At 42.3% G+C, this 20,739-nt stretch overlaps 1 protein-coding gene across 1 annotated transcript in view; it reads right to left on the bottom strand.

Annotated features, from left to right (window-relative positions):
- SYNJ2 (synaptojanin 2) overlaps nt 1–20,739 on the bottom strand; it is a 58,673-nt gene that overhangs the window by 3,797 nt on the left and 34,137 nt on the right. The window contains exons 12-24 of the mRNA XM_009865372.1: nt 19,979–20,060; nt 18,592–18,732; nt 15,591–15,783; nt 13,724–13,882; nt 13,346–13,502; nt 11,304–11,421; nt 9,040–9,258; nt 7,822–7,900; nt 6,468–6,636; nt 5,936–6,088; nt 3,171–3,305; nt 1,864–1,976; nt 824–932 (exon numbers count right to left, since the gene is read on the bottom strand). Coding sequence (XP_009863674.1) covers nt 824–932; nt 1,864–1,976; nt 3,171–3,305; nt 5,936–6,088; nt 6,468–6,636; nt 7,822–7,900; nt 9,040–9,258; nt 11,304–11,421; nt 13,346–13,502; nt 13,724–13,882; nt 15,591–15,783; nt 18,592–18,732; nt 19,979–20,060 — 1,827 coding nt within the window. The remainder of the gene's footprint in view (nt 1–823; nt 933–1,863; nt 1,977–3,170; nt 3,306–5,935; nt 6,089–6,467; nt 6,637–7,821; nt 7,901–9,039; nt 9,259–11,303; nt 11,422–13,345; nt 13,503–13,723; nt 13,883–15,590; nt 15,784–18,591; nt 18,733–19,978; nt 20,061–20,739) is intronic.

The following is a 20,739-nucleotide window of genomic DNA, read 5'->3' as shown; positions in this document are numbered from 1 at the left end:
GAATTTCAAAATTAATGGGCAGTAAATCGACTTAAACGTATAGTACTCTCAAAGGAACAACCATCAAGATACCTTATGGTATTTCTAATTAAACTGGATTATTCCAAACTGCATTTGCTCTATTTACAAACAGGTTTTTATCTTGGCTATCTGCATTCCTTTACATTCCTACAGCCTCAGCAGAAAGACTATTTGCAACCTGGAGGGTATATTCATGCTGCCTAAGTTTCAATACTTATACTTGTTTCCTGCTCTAACCTGCCCTTGCAAGAAACTCTCTTCTCCAGGGACTACACAGAGAGCCTGCACTCAGAGCAGCCTTTTAGCTTAGCCATTCAAGCTATAGTGGTCTGAGCTTCTATCTAGGTTACCGCTATATGTGCTGTCCAAATGTGAGCAGAATGCCAAGCTATTTCTCCCATAGCTGTATCTGCTCTCTAGTCCTGCCTGGAATAGTGAGCATTCGCTAAATAGAGCGGCAAATAGCCTTTATGCAACTCTGAGCTAACGCAGACACCATCAGTTTAGGAAGAACCAATCTTTATCTTTTAGTTTTTTAGACTAAACCTGGACATAAATAACCCAAGGTGCTCCTAGTACAACAAAATACACAACTTGAGTCATCTTGGAAATAAAAAAAAGGTTAACGTTACCAAAGCTGACAGAGAACACTAAGTACAATCTTGCAAGAATGCGTATGTCAGTGTTCAGGTGAGCTTCTGAATAGAAATATGTGCATCTGGGCTATGATGGGAAGGATGAATACACCTACAGTTTTCTTTAAATAAAGATTTTTAGATGTCAGTTAGAAAGCTGTGCTCACCTCCTTTGGCTTCCATAAGACATCTAATAGCTTCTTCTGCTTCCTCAGCTGTGGTGGTTTTGATCTGCTTGACATTATAAGGTTTACTTATTCCAGTTCGGACTTTAGGCTTTTTAAAAGGGGGGAAAAAAAAAAAAGAAAAAAAAAAGAGAGAGAATGAGTCATCTTGTACACCTGTAATCTTACAGCTAAGCTCTCACACCTGTAAAGTTGTGATTTTGCCCAGGCCTATTCAGCAAGCTATAAATAATACAGAAATGGTGAGGAGCCTTCTGGCAGATTTTACACCTTTGTTACCAACTGACAGACAGACTAATGGCTTCCTGGCACAGAGACACCCTTGTTTGATACCCTGGCATTCTCATCCAACAAAAGAAGAACCAGGAGGTGTTCGCACATTACGGTCTTGGTCTACTTCACCGTGAGGGTGACAGAGCACTGGCACAGGCTGCCCAGGGAGTTGGTGGAGTCTGCTTCTCTGAAGACTTTTCAAAGCCGGCAGGGACACGTTCCTGTGTGACCTATTCTCAGTGATCCAGCACTGGCAGCGGGGGTGGACTAGATGATCTCTAGAGGACCCTTCCAACCCCTGACATTCTGTGATACTCAGAGGGCTAGCAGCCCTGCTGGCAATGGTCAAGATGTTTCCCTGTATGCTGGGCACTAATGTGGCCCATCAAAAAAGAATCAAGAAAGGAATTAAAGTGCATTATTCACGGTGCTGGAAATTCAAGTTACCGCCTGTCAGAAAGCAGCACATGGAATAAACCAACAGTGCCTTGGTCTTGCACCATTCCTTCTCTCTCTGCCTCTTCGGCCTTTCTAATTTCTGGCAATTTACTAACAGTTTTTCAGGTGTCTAGCAGGCCCTACAGTCCAGTGTTACAGTACAGCACGGTCATCTGAGCATTTCCAGCTCAGGCATGTGTTGGCCTGCTTTCCTCGCATGGCAGGTGCATCACGTGCGCAGCACTGAGTGTCTGCGTAATGGGGGGAGACCAGGACACTGCTCAGGGGCCACGCGGAGCGGCAGGACTCACGGGCTGCTGCGGGGCTCCGGGTAGCAGCTTTGCTGTTGCCAGGATGGAGCAGGTGGAGTGGCTTCCTGGAGAGGGGGAACCATCTGAGGGGGATTTTTTGCCTGATGCTCCAGCTGAGAGAGGAATAAAAAGGGCTTTTTACATTCAAGAGCTTGTACAGTGTTTTATCTGCAATGAAGCAAAACCAATGTGCTTTGAAATTGTTTGTGATAACTAGAAGAGATGCTGTCACTGTCCTTGCTCCTCCAGGGGCAGACGTATTAGGGAGACCTTCCTGTAGGACACCAGGGACCTTGCTAAGAGCAAGAGACTTTCATCTAGAGGAGTTACTGGTCCAGTTGAAGGTGAAAAAATACCTGAACACAGAACAAAATGCTGAAATCTTGGACTATATCAGGAAGCAGGTTCCTAGTTAGTCCTGCTTTCATTTAATTAATTTAATAACCTCAGCTGACCATTAGCATTGCATTCCAGGCACAGAAATACAGACAGCAGTTTTGTCACTTCCGTAAAACAGACTCAGAAATGAATGGGAACAATCCCAAAGAACTCTTCCTCCAGCAGTGAGTCTGACAGAACCTTTGATTTAAGACTGAAAAATACACAGAGAAGGGAGACTTTTGGGCTGCGAGAAAAATGTGATTTATAGCATGTGTCATAGAGGAGGCGAAGATGATTATGCTGATCTAGCCCTCAGCATTCACCCAGAAGTAGCCATAAAAACAGCAGCAGCACAGCACTGACGGCATCTCAGGTAGGTGGAGTTTATCTAAAGAGCATCACTTCCCCTTTGTGCCTCACTGAAAATCAGAAGCCACTTTTGCATTTTTTTCATAAACACAAAAGCAAGCAAGAACTGCTTGCAAAGCAGGGAAAAACAAAAACTGTCTAGAACAAATATTTTGTCAAAGCTTTTTAAAAGGACGAGTGCAATTAAGTCAGAAAAAAACCCTGTAAATAAACGCTCAGGGACTCTGGAAGTTAGTGGACATAAATACTGATTTTTATTTCTACTACCACAGAGTGGCTGGTCAATTCGCTAACCCGAGTGACGAATTAGTATGAAACATATGGGCCATTCCATCATCGCTAAAGGCATTTTTTTGTGGATTTTCTATCATTCTCAAGACAAAACTTCTCTCACTGCTAACTACAGCCATAGTCTGACTGAAACAGACTGGGAAGCAAAACAAGTCCTTCAACAGCTTGACAATCCAGAAGAAGGTACTACTTTTTGTGTCGCCCAGAAATGGCAAGCGAAACCGTCCAGCTGGGGCCAACTCAACATTAAAGCAGGTTAAACTCACCAGGAGGGGGAGGCCTCTGCGGCGGCTGAAGTGGCCGAGGCCTGGTGGGAATGGACAGAGACCTGCTTGGAGTCCGGCGGTGGCATTCTCCCCTTGCCTCCAGCTCTTGCTTTAAATCCACTAGGTCTGTGTCATCTAGGGAAATTTTAGAAAGGATCTGTATTAGATACCCACTGGGTGAGAGGCACCAAATCTGGGTGGTCATGAGAGGAAGTGACTGATGAAGAACAAGCCTCAACTAGTGTCTCAGCAACCCAACATGGCTCCTTTTGTATTTTGTTTTCCTTTCCCCAAATGTCTCCCTGCTCCAACTCCAGGAAACATCTACCCTTTTGTCAAATACTTATCTCTCTTTTTCCAGCACTTCTTAACTGTTTGTGCACACACAAACCCCATCTGCAACCCAATTTCAGGGTTACTTCTCACCTTGTTAGATTCTGATCTTGCCGCCAGGCTCGGTGGCAACTGGCTCTCATTCAAACTGCATCACAGCAGCCACGAGGCAGCCAGTTACGGTCAATCCCTTGCTTCCTTCTTCAACACACAAATTCCCTCTGAGGATTAGACAACTTTCCTTCCTCAAGAGAATCTAGTTTTACACCAGAGAAAAATCTGTCTGAATCACTCACTCATCACATCTCTGCTTTCCAGCAATGTCTCCCAACAGGAACACCTGCCTCGAGCTGCTCAACCGCAGCTGCACCCTGTGTGTTCAGGCTATTGCACAGTCTTCAATCCCATCTAAGCCTCTCTGACGGCTGGAGAGGCAAGAAGCAGGGATTGCTTTAGTCTCCCAGTCCATTGAAGTTCTTTAGTTCTCTCATCCTTCCATGGCTGCCAAGCCACGCAGCTCTGTTCTTCATGGCTCCAAAATCCACTGGGTTTAGTTTTGACACTGTGGTTTGGAGAGGATGGGGAAGGAATTGTGTACCGGCAGTCTCTCACACATCAGGCATCTTTACACAAATTCCTGTTTTTCAGAAAGCTGTGCTCTGCAGGGAATACTGAGCTGCCTCACAGTTTCATACTCCCACTCAGCAGCGGATGGCAGCCACAGAGACACAGCCTGTGATCTGCCCAACCCACCCTCCCCCTTCTCCTGGCGTTCTCCAGACTTCTAAGCTGCAGATACGAGCTCATCGGTACGATCCAAGGAGTCGTGCAGGTGTCCAATGCACAGCTTGAAATTCTGGTAGTAATGCCGAACACAAGACAGAAACCAGCTGCCACCATTCTATCCTTTCCCCTGAAAGGCTGGTGGCTTTAGGCAATGGCTCCCAGGGACATCAGTTTTGTGAGGCTATGCCCTTTCCCCACCTCAGAAACACATATATGTGATGTTCTGCCCATCACTGGTTTCCATCTGTGTCTAACACCAGCTATACAATCATCAAACCTTCAATTAGGAGTTACTCAGGCTGAACTGGAAGCTTATGGAGGCATCTGAAATTGCAGACACTTTCAAGATGGATCAAATATATCATATTTTGAGTTGTGCGAGATCATGACCCCTCCTTGCCCTCCTTCAAACCACCCTTTATAATCTCCATTTACTTTTGTGCTATTTTTTTTGTGGGGAAGAGGTAGCGTGGGTGAAAAGAATCACTGCAATTCTCTGTAGCTTAATGAATCATCACGCAGCAGGCCAGAGGTGTTTAGAGGGCAAGGCATCCTATAATATGAAGTGATTGGGTTCACAGGATTTAATACTGACAGATTACTCCTTGACTCAGGGCTAGGTTTCTGGGTCTGGCCCCACTGCACCCAGCCTGTGACTCAAGGCGGGCAAGAAAGCTGCCTATCACTCTGTTTGAAAAATCTGTTGGTGTAAACTTATGAATTTCATTTAATCTCTTTGAACTCTACTTCTGACTCAACCTTTGAAGGTACTAAAGCCTGCGCTTTTATGTCAGAAGACAAAGCACTTCTAAGACAGCGCAGAAAGACAGTTACTGAATCACCTTCCGTCATGATGAAGTGCCCAGCCTGCCAGTGCTTGGTCATCACAGCATGTCCTGATCACATCCCAATAAAAGACCACCCCTAGCTTGGCTAGTTCTTGCTGCAGTTTTTATCTGTGTTCTTCTCACAGCTTTACCTTCTCTTTACCAAGTCATTTCACAATAATGTGCAAACAAGCCAGAAAAAAAGGTGACATATTTATGAAGCACTAGAAGAATTAATATACCTGATATGTGAACCTCACCTTCCTCAGAATTAAATAAAATATGCAAAAAGGAGAACGTTCAGCCTTCTTTGAACTAAGTCATTTGAACATGACAACCTCCTGTACTGCCCAGTTTATACCTGACTGCGCTGCCACAGCTACTGCTCCAAGGACAGGGCCAAGAATCGGCACAGAATTGGCAGGATGCCTGTGGTTTGATTTTGCTCTGGCCCTCACCGGTACAAAAGTAATGGACAATTTTTTGTAGCATGTTCTGGTGCCAGATAACATCAAATGGATAAAAACACTTAATGTCTCCTGACTGTATACAGAAACCATCACTTCTCGCACTCCTGCCTTGCCGCAGACTAGAGAGAAGTAGGAACTAAGCTTTGTTATGGCATTCTGATTCTATCTGTATTGCTGTTATGCCTGAAGGCCTCAGTTACAGTCACTAACTCAAGGCGGGTTGAGCAGGAACATGTACCAAAAAGATGGTCTTTATAGGATCTACAATGAAAATATAAATGAACAGGGAAATAGAGACAAAAGGACAACAAATCTTCAGGTCTTATTTTAAAGAATGTAGATAATTTACCTTTATAGAGCCGTGGGTTTTGTGTAGATTTGTTTGAATGACCTATGGATGCAAAATGTCCACAGCCCTCAGGCATATCTTCTGCTGCATCTGCTACTAGGTCTTGACACAAAGCATCATCTAAATCATCATCTTCATCCTCCACTATATCACCTGAATTAAAATATTAGATAACAAAGACATAATGAGCAAATGCATTCTCCATCTCTCTCTACTACCAATCAATGAATATGTGTTGGGCAAGCTTCCTTGTATAACCCATGTGTTTCGATAGTTTGTTTCTATAAAGACAACTGTACCATGCACTGGATTTTCGAACATATGTTAAACCACTAAATTGACAGGATGATCCAAGCAGCAGTTCTCTGGGCAGGCACAGGGCCGGGCCATGGCTTTAGTTACAGTCCTCTTTTTAAGAAGCGTGGCTTCATTACTGATTAAGATACCATTAAGGCTCATACTGTACCTTCTCTGTGCAACCAAAGTAGGCGAAGCAATTTCTCACAACTTAGCATAGAACCCTGCTGCTCACCTTCTGAGTCATAGTCCAAACTCGAGAAGTCAAAATTTTCTTCCAGAAGACAGGAGTTGGCTGTGGGGGACATGGGGGCAATGCTGTCCCGTTTTAGAGCAATCTCCTCCTGAAGCCCCTTTAGCCAGTCCGTAGTCTTGGGCCGGATTTTCACTGTTCTGCCTCTGACCTAAAGCATAGGAAGAATTGTTTCCCCTTCGCTGAGCAATTTGACAAAATGAGAACACCTGAACAGAATAAGGAAGCACTGACAGCCTACTGCATAACTGCTTCAGAAGCTAAATGAAAAGGAAGCACTCTTCCTATGCCTAGAAACCAAGTTTTCAGACTGTAACAATATTCTTGAAAGAAAATTTAGTTTCACAGCTTGAAAGCAGTGCTGCTGCATTTGGTGAAACATCAAATACCATCAAAATGATACTGAGGTACTAATAATGGTGTGGGAGGGTTCCATTTTTTAGTCAGTAGCCTTAAAACACACCAGAATTTGCTACTTGATACCACCTGTAAGGAGACTCTCTGCTCAGAAAATCCCAAACATGATGGTTGATTTATATGAAAAGGATATTATTAAATAAAGACCACAGCTGCTAATGTGTTGTTCAATGGCATTTGGGGAGAGATGTATCCAAGGCAGCAGCTTCAGCAGCAAAATTACTTTGGAAAGTTCCTGAACCAGGTTCCCAGCATATTGTGTACATTTAGTTGTGTTTAGGTCTATGCTACAAACTACATCAATTAAATGAGCCAAATTAATAGCCAGAACTTCAAATATGAAAGAAGAATGAGGGTTAAATCTGTTACTTAGCTTATAGTGCAGCCTCACAAACAGTTTTGTCAGCATAAATGAGGGGGCTGATGAATTGCAGAGTATGTGCGTGGGAAGGAAGAGCAGGGGATGGAAGGTAAACGCCTACTGCTAATGCCGAGTTTGCCACAGAGGCCAATGAATCACGTTGTTCCAGCTTGGCAGAAGTAGTTTATTTGATACACTTTAAAGTTAAAAAAAAATCTCTGAACCACAATCGTGAAGATGCTTTGGCAACAGTGCAAAGTCACTCATAATCTCAGGAGAACTGCTTCGAGTAGCAGAACAATGACCAAGTCCGTGTGTTCTGCAGTGGTGTCAGAGGCCAGATACTAAGCACTGCTTAGGAGCTCCACGAAAAATCACCTCCTTCCCTCCTGAACTGAAATAATGCATTAAAAGCTTCAGCAGCTGTGAAAACTAAGGACTACGTTTATTGAAATAAATGCTGCTTGATTTAGCTAGAAACTCAACTATCTCTTTCTAAGCAACGACTTTTGAGAAATTTGTTATGAAATCATTATTCTAGGTTTGAGAGAGTCTTACTTTGACACCATCTATATCCATAACACGAAGAGCTGACTTGCTGTCTGCAAATGTCACCAGCATTTGACCTCCACTGATCCTAGTGAAAAAAGGGAGAGGAGAGAAAACAGTGCATTTTACTTCACCATTGAATGAAAAGCTTTAAAGGAAAGAATGATAGTTTTGTACGGCTATGTATTTAGTTTTAGTTGTATTTTCCTCACAACTCTATTTTTCTGAGAGGACTAAATGATATATGAATCTCAGTTGGGCTCCTCCTCTCCCCCATCATCCCTTGTGTGACCTCAGCACCCTGCCCTTTACAGGGTAAAGCAGTACAAACCTCTCCACAGCTGCTGACAGGATGCACAGTCTGATATCCGCCCTCCCCTCACCTCAGAGGACATGTGGTGTTCCCAAAGACTCGGACAGCATCAAGCTCTAAAGCAATTTGAAACTAATCAAAACCACCAGAGCATGTTCTTCTCTTGTTCTTTTTCCTCACAAGCAAAGTGGTGCTGTTGTTCCTGCAGGCGCTGCTTTTGAACCCTGAACCTCTACTTGGTACTTCATAAAACCATACAACAGGTCATCCCTTTTCTCTGTTAAGAAATGGGTCAAATGCAACATAAACAAGTTTCTCCTCTTGTTTCCCAGGTCAAGTGTCAGGTCTTATGCCTGTGTTTCTCAAAGCAGGAGTTTCATCGCTATGCTGGAGCCCTCTACAGAATCAGCCAGAAGGAAATTAAACTGCTCTGCCAGAAGGTATCACACTCTTGCTTTCAAACTGTGACAAGCCAAAAATAAGCAAAACAATCTCCCAAAGAAAGGAGAGCCAGCCAGGAAATCCTAGTAAGTGTGAAAGAGTGCTGTAAAGAGAGCTGACTTCCTCAGAGGAAGCGAAGCAGAGCCCCAAGGACCCAACGGCAGAAGCAATGAATGGAAACGAGGCCTGAATCTAAAGGCGGTGATTCACACCAAAGGCTCTCTTTTATGGTGCTTTATTAATAAAATTCTCCACTCGGTCAAGAAAGATGTTAGACTATTTCTTTAACAGGTTGGCGAGAGGTAAAAGATATTCAAAGTACTTTTATTCAATTTCTAATGGAGAATTCAATGTGCAGTGAAGGAGTTCAGCATGCTGCTTCCTAACACAAAGTTAATTCTCTTAGGACAAAAAGGGAAATTCTAGTCTGCATTTTGGAATAGATGACATGCCATTTCAGATCCCAAACTTACCTGACCAGAACAACGGTGCCATAATCCTCAAACATTTGCATTAGCTCTGTGCGCAAGTCCTCAGGAAATTCATTTTTCTCTTCAGGCGTTGGCGATAGCAGATTTACCACTACTGTAGCATCCAGTGGTCCCTGGAAAGATGACACTTCCTGGAAAACACTCTCACGGGCAGCTTCATTAACTTCCTGAACTTCCACTTCTACAATAGCCAACACTGGCCTGCGTGAAACAAAGGAGAAACGCTAATGTAAAATTAAGATCGACATCACCCAACAGGAAATATAAAATTAAAATCAACGTCAAGCAGTAGGACAAGTGAGAACTTAGCTGTGCAATGGACAAACGGTGTCTTGTTTAAACTCCATACATATATGATAATTTTTAACTCCACGATGTCAAATCTCATGGCAAATATTTAATTAGGCCTGCTGTACCTTAAAAGGAAGTGATTATTATGTATGTTCTGCACACACATAAGTGGAAGCGGAACAAATTACTTAAGGTCTCACTGCAAAAAAGCACTGCGGCTGGCAATACAACACATTAGTTCAGAGTCCAGTGGAGTGTTTCATTTTTCCTGCACTGGAAGATCATGCCTTCAGCACTGTTAATTGTATTTAGAAGCACTGCATTAGCTGAATGTAATGATGAGGACACACCATAAAGTATAGCACTTCTGGAAAATCTGCAGTTTAAAAATACCAAGATACTTCACTCATTATCAGACAGCTGTCTTCCCCAAAAAATCTATAGATTAGGAAGGCAATATATTATTTTCTGCTAGACAAGGCCACATAAAGATGCCTTCTTCCAAAACCTAACAAGTACTCTAAGCATATAATGTGGTTGTGTAGCAAACATGCCAACCCATCACATTATAAGCAGTCAACACTGCAAACTTCCTTCTTCAGTCATTTCTTACAAATGACCTCTCTGTGCGTTAGAACTAAATAAAATTGGAAAAGCTGTCTGAAAGAGGAAAGCTCGTCTCATCTCAGTGGATACAATCCACATTCTCAGCTCTCCACCTGCACACACGCACAAAGCAGTAACTGGGATGGCTGCTCTTCTGTGTGAAAATTGTTGCAATAGAGCAGGCTCTGGAATACATGTTACTAGAACACGTGGAATACACATTACCAGAAAGCAACAACAGCAGTGCTAGAAAAGAATATTAAAGGGGAAAAAAAAGTATGTATAGGAAGTGTTAACTATTTCGATAAGCACAGTGAATCATAATGCTTTTCCATATATCATAAAAATATAGCTAAGCCGCACAAACCCTGGGAAAGCAAACCTGCTGACTGAATAAAGAATGAGGTTTTGCAGTCAAGTTTGCTGAAACAGAAAACCAAGGCACAACAGCCATGTTTTGCAGATTGCATCCTCAGGGTCCTATATAATAAGCACAGCAGTTCCACTGCGCTTTGTGGAACACAGCAGCGTCAAAGCCTTGACACAGAGAAATTGACTGCAAGAGGCATGTCCTTGCACTGCTGGAGGACTGCGGAACAGCTCTCGCACACAAGAGCGCCGTGGGAAGCACAGAAGTACAGAGCCAGCTGCCGGGGGTCACTCCGTGCTGCCACAGGGAACAATACTGTAGCGTTTCCATAGGTCATGCAAGGGGCGGGACAAAGATTATTCTGAAGGCAAGGGAGCTTTCAGGGTATATTTATTACAGAATTTGTTTCGGAGAAGCAAAGCGGTGACAAGTTTAACAGAGAAATGTCATTCATATCCCTAAAGAGAAGTTAGTGATATGGAGCAACCAGAGGCACTGGTCTTTTGTTTTTCCTCCTCCTTTCATCTCCATTTCTAGGAGAAACCCAGAAGCCAAATACTTGACTACTCTGCAAAGATCACACCTGGCCCTATGTACATGGCTTACACCTCCCTCGGGCCACACAGTCCTGACCTCCTCCTCTCCCCCAGCAGGCTGAGTGGGAGTCCATCAGAGCAACCTGTTTTGGTATCAGAGCTTTCCAACATCAAGCAACAGAGAGCCCTCGCTTTTCCAGATCTGTTGCTGCAACTTACTCAACCCTTGCTGAGATCACAGTGTAGCAGAAATCAGTATAGGACTAGAGCTACCCTGGTATAAAACCCACCGTGAGGGGGAGAAAAACACCAAACAGATACTGAAAACGGGTGCAATTCCCATTGCAATCAATCAGACTTGGTCCCTCACTCTGAAGATGTGATTCACTACGACACATCCTAACCTAGCAGCCCTGTTTCTGATTATTTGCTTAGGACTTTACCTGTGGTCAGATGCCTGCAGCTCTGCTCTCCCATAGTACATCAAGGCTCCAGGGGTCCAGGTGTGCCTGACGTTGGTTTCAGCATTCAGATCACTGTCCAGAAGATTGATCTCTCCAGCTATGAAGAGAAAAGCATGATTTAAAACTCACTCAAAGCTAGTTTTACTAACAGTCAAAAGCTATTTTATTAGGATACACTCCACAGACCCTAGCAGTGGGAGGGTAGTTTTTTTTGTTCTTGTCTATACCACTCAAAGAAGACCTTGCATCCTAAAAGATTTACAAGTTAGGGACTAGGAAAAAAAATGCAGAAAGGACACTGAGTGCAATAGAGACAGCTCATCACTAGAATAAGACACCTGCAAAACAGTTAACCTGGATGTCACCCAATCAATTACCTGTACAACCTGAACTGACAGAGTCCTATTAGTATTCTTCCTCCTGCCTCATTATTGAGCACAGAAACAGACACCATACTTGCAAAATACACTGCAAATCTGAATAATACATAGAGATTGGAGAAATAATACGCAAGAGATGGGAGAAAGCAAACCCATACAAATCCAACATCCAAATGCTTCTTTTGCAATGCCTTAAGGTGACAGGAAGTGCTCCAGACACCATGCTAGAGTGAGGTATTATATTGCTGTCAGTAAGATAGTTTTCAGGTGACTGGACTAATGGATGACTTTATCTCTTTGCTGTGGAGTTGGAAGATGAGTAAATACAGAATATGATGTTCCACTAGGGCTACACTTCCTTCTCAGAAAGCAAACAGTCCTCTAGCCTACAGCAGCAAAGGAACCAAGGCAAAAAAATCAGAGGCAGGAGGCAGAAGAGCCTCGTCACCAGCAGTAAAGGAGAGGAACCTGGCAGCAAACTCATCAGAAAGCTTTGTAGGGCTGGGAAGTTGGGCGAACAGACGAGGGCTCAGTAATGTACCCACGTGAACTTCCTGGGGGAGGTCTACAAGCTCTAAAGAAAGGAACCTGCCCCAGCTCTTGCAGACCGGCTTGATGGGTCTCACATTCTGTGTGTGCTCCATCACCTAAAGTCCTCCCAGGGGCAAGTCTTGCCATGAAAAACCAAGGAACATGCATCGAAAATGCTGAAGGGTGTTCTTTCTTCCAAAATGAAAACAGCCAGCACATGAGGGCTGTTTTAATTTCCTTATTATGTCTCATACAGTGTTTCTTTCCCAGATTACATCTCTATCAATGGTTTAAGATCCTAATTTTACTTTATTTTTCATTCCTTAAATAAAACTGTATCGCACTGACATGTACTCTCTGATTACCCTCGTTTTGTTTTGTAGATTTTACACTTAGTATGCTCATGGTATGACTTCAATTCCAAGCAGTTCTCAGGCATGTGCAGGCACAAACCAAATTACTTCTCCAGCAATTACACTTTTTACACAGATTTTTTACACTGATTTTATAAGCACTGGGCAATAGATGTACCTGCAAGACTTAGAGAATGGTTATGAAAACTGACCCTGGATACACAAAGAAGTACTTTTTAAGAACTAATTAACAGAATCTCCCCCAATTCCAGAAACAGAAATATTCCTAAGAATTACCAAGGCAGAAGAAACTACAGGAAAGCACTTATACATCTACTGAGGACAACAGTCAGAACAATCCAGCTATCACAACACGGGAACTTTATGTGGACTAATGATTCCATTGACAGGCATCAGAATAATTTCAGATTGCTACAGTTGGATTGTTTTCAGTCCCTCAGCAAACTCGGCGAGCTCCCAGCACCTTTTCAATCTGTACCATGAAGCCTTTGTTCACACAGTTGGGAAGAAGGGGCTCTCTGTCTTGGCAAGTTATTCCAGCGAAGCCAAAAGAGCACCTGGTTGTGCAAAGCCACTGCCGTTTGACTAAGCCTACAGGACACATCTCAAGACAGGTCTCAGCCCAGGCCTCAGGAACTCCCTGCCTCACCATTCACCAGATTAAATCCCTTTATGTGGATTCTGGATGAAATCTAAAATAACTTTTGGAAAAAGGAGAAGGAAAGACCCTACGCACCTGTTTTTTCAAAAGGCAGTTTCTTTCTCCACCAAAGCACTCTGTCAGTCCAAGCTGGGGTTCTGCACTTATCACTTGTATCATAAGCCTCTGAGCCAACGTCATATTTATATGTTGGTCCAAAATTAATAGTCCCTTCATGGAAATCTTTAAAAATCTATGAAAAGAAATACCATCTCTTTGGTTAAGTTACAGATGAGGTAGGTACTATTGTGGTGTACCAACTTCCTTGCAAACAAACAGCATACTGATTTTTAAACAGATTACTACATTCATGTACTACAAACAAGGATCTGAAAATGCAACTTTTTCACTCTCTCATGGAATTAGACTAAGTCAACATGCAGATATTCAAGAAAATAAAAGACATTGCCGTACTTTTCCACTGGATTTTTGCTGTTGTAGTTGATCAAATTCCAAAAGTGTCTTCCAATCTTGACGCTTGAGAAAATAAAAGACTTCCTCATATGTTAGATCAATGCGATAGTTAAAATCTCCACACCAGAAGACATAGTCATGTGAAAACACATTCCGCCCCTATATCAGAGGTACAGAATACTGTTAATGTTAAATCACATTCATGAAAATGCCTTTTAAATGCACTTAAATGTACAACTCCTCAGGTCTCTCTGACTCACTAAGTACTGAACTACTAGTCACATTCTGCTCAGTAAAATCCATCTTTGTGTTAAAATGGAATGCATCTTTCACCGTCTTTTGCATCCCACTGAGCTGAATTTTGTCAACAAGAGCGTCAGTCTCTGACTCTTGTTTCCTACAGGTATGTCTAAGCGGGACCCCAGCTCCATATTTACCACTTGGCTATCATGAATATTAAAAATATATGTTTGTTTCCTTAGCACGTGACACACACATATTTACATATTCTAAATGTAATACAAAATGTGCTTCTGGTACCAACACACATTCAGCAGCAAAGGTGCTGAGTAAGAACAGGCTCCAAATTTGATCTTATGTGCTCAACATAGTTTTGTAAATGTATTGAAATAAAACATCAATGAAAATTCACTCCAATTCTAAGTTTAACATCCTGTCCTCTCACCAATAGTTCTTCTGGGTTTTTTTTTTTTCCCCTCCTCCAGTTAATCTCTAAACCCCAGAGATTTCATGAAGGAAATGTTCCAGGGCTGTCACTGTCACAGCACTAGAGGGCAATCTTTATATGCAGTATACACGTACGGCACATTTAGCTATTGTAAATGTAAAGGACATTACATAGTTAATGACATATTAGAAGGAAAAACTACCGTGAACACAATTTTATGGCCACTTGGAACAGATATCCTGTGCAGGACATTCATAGTGTCAGTATTAGTTCCTACATAAAACATGTGCCAACCCTCTAAACCTCGCAAACAACAGGAAGTTAAAATTTTATACTCTGCAACCTAAATGCCATTTTTTGCTGACTAACAAGAATGCACAAAGTGGTCCATTCCCTCTCTGGTGTAGGACATCTCTGGAGAGGTCTGAGAAACAAAGCATTGCAGAAATTAAAGGAACCAGCACCAAGGGAAGCAAAGAAGCACTGCTACCAAATCCCAGGGGTTATCCACTTGCCTGAGGAGACAAGCATGAAATAAAAAAGTAGGGTGACTGACGTGACAGCATTTAGGGGAAAAGTTATTCATACAGACCAATACTGCCTGCTTGCCCCACTCCTGATAAAAGCCAGCAGTTCCTTGACAGTGACACATTCATGAGGACAAAATGAAGGGAACAGAAAGTTCCATATCAGTGACCAAGAAGTGATACCTCATACCCCAGCATGAGCAGCTGAAGCGGCACGGATGATCTTTTACAAACTCTTACTAACTAGTGCCAACAAGACCTATCAATATCATGCTCTCCAGCAGCAACACCAGTCACCTAGATCTTATCCAGGAAGCCTTACAGATTCGTCAGTTAAGTTGCACCATTCTGAAAGGTCAACTTGAAAACTGATAAAAGGTGAGGATCTTTCAAGCACTGAAGCAAATACATTTTTAAAAAATTGTGAAGCAAGTGCTGTGGGCAGCATCTGGGCACCTGTGAAATGTGCTTCCTTTCTTTTCCTTCTTTTTTTTAATGCTTTCTTTAGCATTTTATTGTATGCCCATTCTCCATAGCACTGACATGACTTCTTTGACGACCTGTCATCAAAGACAGCCTGAGACCAGCTATCGTAACGTAAAGATATGGCCTTTTTCTCCAACGTTTTTAGCATACATACACCTACACTTACCATTGGGAAGCTGAGCTTCTGCGTGATTTCTTTATAATCTTCATTCCTCTCTTTCACCTGAGTCTGCCCAGCAGTTAAGTGACTGCATATAAAGCAGAAACTGGTACTATAGAACTGAAAACGAATGCTCACTGCCCCTTTATTTCCAGCTTTTCCTCCCATTCCTGTCTTCACAGTGTCTATTGCTACATCCCTGTATTTAAAAAAAAGATAAAAATGGAAAAACAAGAGATTAAAGGGCTACAGGGACCAACATTCAAATAACATTGACTGGAACATAATGGAAAAGCAAGTTTACAGTGCCATGTCTTCTCCTATCCAGAAGGCTAGCTGCTTTTAGACACTACCTTTTAGGCTGCAAAGTTTCTGGATGATGTTCATTTATTTATATTTCAAATTAAGTGTAATACAATAGTATAGAAATAAAACTACCTCAAAGTATTTCCCTCCTCTTCTTGTCTTGCAGTATTGTTTGGAATTCTTTCTGAAATGCTGAGAATTTCTACAGAATATACTTTTCAAATTTATCTCTACCATGATCTTCAAAATAGTGACAATAACTGATTTTAATATTATGTTTCCTTTTCCTTTGAACATATGGGAATCTGCTTTTCAGATAGTTAATAATTTAGTGTTACTATGTGCTGAAATCCAACTTCACAACTGATGCTGGATTTTGCACCCAATTAAAGAGCAACAGATCGTAACCCATAGTTTGTTAAATCAGATGTAATAAAAATAGGTGATTCCTGGATACAACTATTTATACTAACTCCTAAAATGAGTTCTGTACAGATGACAAATTGCTTAGGGCCTCCGTGTTGTTAATTACATGGTATTTCAATGTCGTGATTAGCATATACTTTTACTATAGAAAGATGGTTTGGCAGAGCAGACCACCTGCTCGCAGGATAATGTCTCCCAGTCAGCCAGTCTACTCCAAGAATAAAGCATGCCCATCTGATCAAATAAGTAAATTATGAGATCATTGTTTTAACCAACCCCAGCACCATGGATGACCTTCCCAATGAGAAAATGTTACTTTCCAGATAGAAGTCAAGCAGATCTGGACTAGAATATTACTGGCTTTAAGCAAGGGACAGGCGGAACCTACTAAGTCTTATTTCAGTTATTGTCAGGCATTCATGATCTCAGTGACACAAAATATTCCAGACTCTTTTTTTCTTCCTTTTCATTTTCTTCTCTCTTCCTCCTCTTCGTCTTTTCTACCTTTTTTGTCTGTCTTTATTTTCCTCTCTTTTCCTGACTGCAGAAAACCACTAGAAGACCGCTCTGGGAGGGCAAAGAGGACCATTAGTATTTTCTATGAAAAGATGGGGTTTAAGCACTCTGAAAGAAGCACGTGTTCAGCCTTTTCACTCTGAGGAGTTCTCCCTTCCTGCTGCCTGCCTACCCAACTGCCAACTGGTATTCATGGGAAAGCTTATCTTGAGATAATCCACTGTACATTCAACTGCCTGTATTTCAACAATCCTTTCACTGCTGTATAAAAGTTTCGGCTATTCTCTCATCTTCTGTCTCTATAATTTCTGTCCTAATCTCTTCAATCTCTGTAAGCACAGGAGCCTTTTTTTGCTCTTCTGCTAATGTTTGTTTTCCTTTTCTAGACATGGGAAAAACTACACGAGCATACAGTTCAGGTTTGATTACACTCACATAACACGTAGCGGCACATAAGCATTAAATGATGAAACTTCATCACTACAATCAAACCCCTCCCTTTTTCTCTTGAGTGTCAAAGGGCTACATCCAATTCCTAGCTTTTTGACAGCTGCAACAGAGCCACTGTACAGTTCTGCTTCTGATTCCCATTTAAGCCATGCACTTACTGCTGGATTACTCAAATTTCTTGTAAGCCAGGTGAAAAGTCAAAAAGTGACAAAAACACTTCTCCTCTGGACTGCTTCATACCAGCAAAAATAAGTTTGGGGTTTTTTATCATGTTGAATAAAGATTACTGGGAGGTCAGCAATGCTAGACCACTAGGGCTACCTGGATTGCATTACTCTGCCTAGCCTGATGCACCTGATATTGCACAAGCTCTGCACCGATCTTCTCACTAGATAAGAGATCGGAGTGCAGAGGAGAAGACAGCTTTTGATATTTTAATCACAAAATGCAGTGGCCAGTCAGTTCCTTATAACATTGAGTAGACTCTTTGGATCACTCTAAACTAAGGTCAGACATACTCAAAGACAGTCTAGGTTAGTTATTAATTTCCTACCATTTCTACCTATCCTGCATAATTCTTGCCCATGGCAAAGGCATTTTAATGTAGACATCATTGCAGCTTGGTAATCTACCAGCAAGAAGAGTTTGGTCAGTCTCCAGGGATACTGGGTGTTAGTAAGCTGAGGACACACAGTTCTGCACCCTCCTGACTGGGCACAAAGTTCTAGTTCTTATGACATCTGGGAGAAACAAACACTTAATGGTCCCTTACGGCTCTCAATTCTATAAAATGTCAGGGGGTAAAATTAGCTCTCTTCCTCTCACCCTATCCCTCTTTCCACCTTTTTCATCACTCTTTTCAGGCCTGGAACCACCTCTGCTTCCATATGGGAACACTGAGAGGGTCAAAAAGTAAAACTTCCCCTTTGGGCAGAGGTAAACATTTGCCTTCACTTGGTGCTGCAAACACTCTTGACCCGAGGGTCATTCCTTTTCCAGAAAGAGAGCATCCCTACAAGGTGCTGCACCCTGACTGCCCACCTGGAGCATGCCTGGCTTCTCAGCTGAACTGGAAGAAGATACTGGGACTTCCTAGCCTTTGCGCTACCTGCAAGGATGGACTCCAGACGGCTGCTGCCTGGAAACATGTTTCTCTTCCACACTGAGCAGAGACTAGAATCCTGGTTTGCATGATGATTCTCATCAGGCTGAAAAAAATCACTCCCACCCTCTCTGGCCACACTCCAACAGCAGATGTTACTGAAGACACAGGTTGGCTGGTGCTTTTTTTGTTTGTTTTGGTTTTTACCTGATGAAGGGGACGTGGTACGGTCGTACAAAGATGAAAAGACAAACACCAACAAGCTGTGCTGATGTCAGCTGAATGTAGCGATGAGTCCTGGAAATAGCTTTTTGAAGCTGCTCTCCCCACGTTTTTCTATTTGTTGTACTGGAAAAAATGTAAAATCATTTAATGGAATCAAACCAAACCACATACAGTCAATAAAATGAGCAGATTAACCGTACTTTGGGTTTACAGACATCCCATTAGGCTGCAGAACTGGAAGTGCTGCAGGATGCATGGCAGAGACCCAGATAACACCTCCCTGTGGGCCAGCCCAAGGTCAGTAAGGCCAGGCACAGCGCACATGCACACTTCTGCTTCTGGGCATGAGAGGGATTTTTGTTCACTAGGCTTACAAAGATGCGTGCTCACATGACACGTGATACCCCCATTCCCTGGGGATAACTGGAAGCTGACTGTAGTAATCATAACCTTCGAAACAAAAATCCGCATCAATCTCATGACTTGTAAGATTTCTTGTGCTCACAGTGAGATCATCTTTTCTGGATCTTCTCTGAGTGGGAGGTAAGTGGCTGCTCACAGCTGTTGGCTGTTCTAAGCTGAAGGTTTGTGGGTTGGTGCACATACCTTTGCTCCTGCAGACCTAGCTTTTTCTTACCTCCAAAGCCAACTGATACGTGCAGATATATCACCAGCCCAGCAGTCACATACAGCACTGCTCTAACTTTCATTCCCAAAACAGACAAATCACTAGTCAGCCTGATGAACCAGCACTAGAAACATTATCTCCAGGGTTCCACCCCAACTCAGATCCAAAAAGACCAGTATACACAACAGCCTACCATACATGCTGACTTGTCAAGCTCAGGCTTTGCCTTTACCTCTTTCTCTAGCCATAATCTTCACAAATACAATTAACCACAGAGACATTTCATTCGTTTTAGAATTCCCACGAATGCCAATTATGTTTGCAGTCACTGAGCAGATTTTTCCAACATCATACAGGGGTTTAAAGTCAAGCATTGATGTCTACCATCAGAATTCTTCTCTGCCAAAATAAAGACTTAAGAGACTTAGAGAAAGCACAGTGTATTCCACTCTACAGAAGTTCACAGAGAAATAGCACTTTCAACATCATCCTATTGCCATTTGTTAATGGTAAACATGTTCCCAGCTACCATTATGAACAACACTCGGGAGGAACAAGACTTGGAAGGAAATCCTCTACACGTCTGACCATAAAAAAGAGTAACTCCAGAGGCTTTTGTTTAGCTGATTCCTTTGGAGTAGAGGGTGCTCTTTTCAGGTTGTTTTGTTTTGCTTGGTTCGTTTCAGTTGTGGGTTGCGGTTTTAGGGGTTTTTCTGGACTTTTATTTTTTTTAAAACCTACCTGGCATTCACAATATTTCCCGCACTTAATTCAACCATCTCTTCAAATCCCACTGCAAATATGTCAGGAGGGCAGTTATCATCTGTCAGCAAGAGAGAAAAGAGGAGTCACTATTTTGTTGATTCTTGTAATGACTTGTTTTCTAATTTCTGTCAGAGATCATTCTTGTAGTTCTATCTTGTGTATCCCCTGCCAAGCTATACATATTCATAGCTCCTTTAATCTAATCTCACAAAACAACCCCTGCAGTTTCTCCTGATTTTTTTTCCTGCTTTTCTCTCACCAGTAGGTCTCCATCTCTCTTGCAGAAAGGAGTTCAGAACAGAACATAATATTGTAGATATGTTAAGATGAGAAAATACTCAATGTTCTCCCTCCTTCGCCCCACTCATCACTAAAGCCACCACATCTCACTACCCACCATCTTTGACCTGCTTGTCATTTTACCCAACATGCTTTTCCTTTTTGACACCAATTCTTACATAACTGAACTTACTGTCCACACACAAGTATGTCGCTTCCGTCTCAATATCTTTAGTAAATTTATCTACCAGTTTAAGGAAGCCTTCAAAGTTTCTTCTTATCTTCTTTCTTCCAAGTCTTTAGATTGCCCGCAGTTAAGGTTAGGTTAGGTCACTCTAGAGCACAGTGACTTTCCCTTCCCTGGCCCAGGCCTGTGCATATTACCCTGATAAAACACTAAAGATCAAATGTTCTCATGTAACAGCGTGAAGCATATTTGTTGACCCATCAGGTCTGTC

This window comes from Apaloderma vittatum, unplaced genomic scaffold (assembly GCF_000703405.1).
Source record: "Apaloderma vittatum isolate BGI_N311 unplaced genomic scaffold, ASM70340v1 scaffold14142, whole genome shotgun sequence".
Classification (NCBI taxonomy): domain Eukaryota; kingdom Metazoa; phylum Chordata; class Aves; order Trogoniformes; family Trogonidae; genus Apaloderma; species Apaloderma vittatum.
The sequence above is the reverse complement of the archived record's forward strand: the minus strand, read 5'-3'. Positions and strand labels throughout refer to the sequence as shown.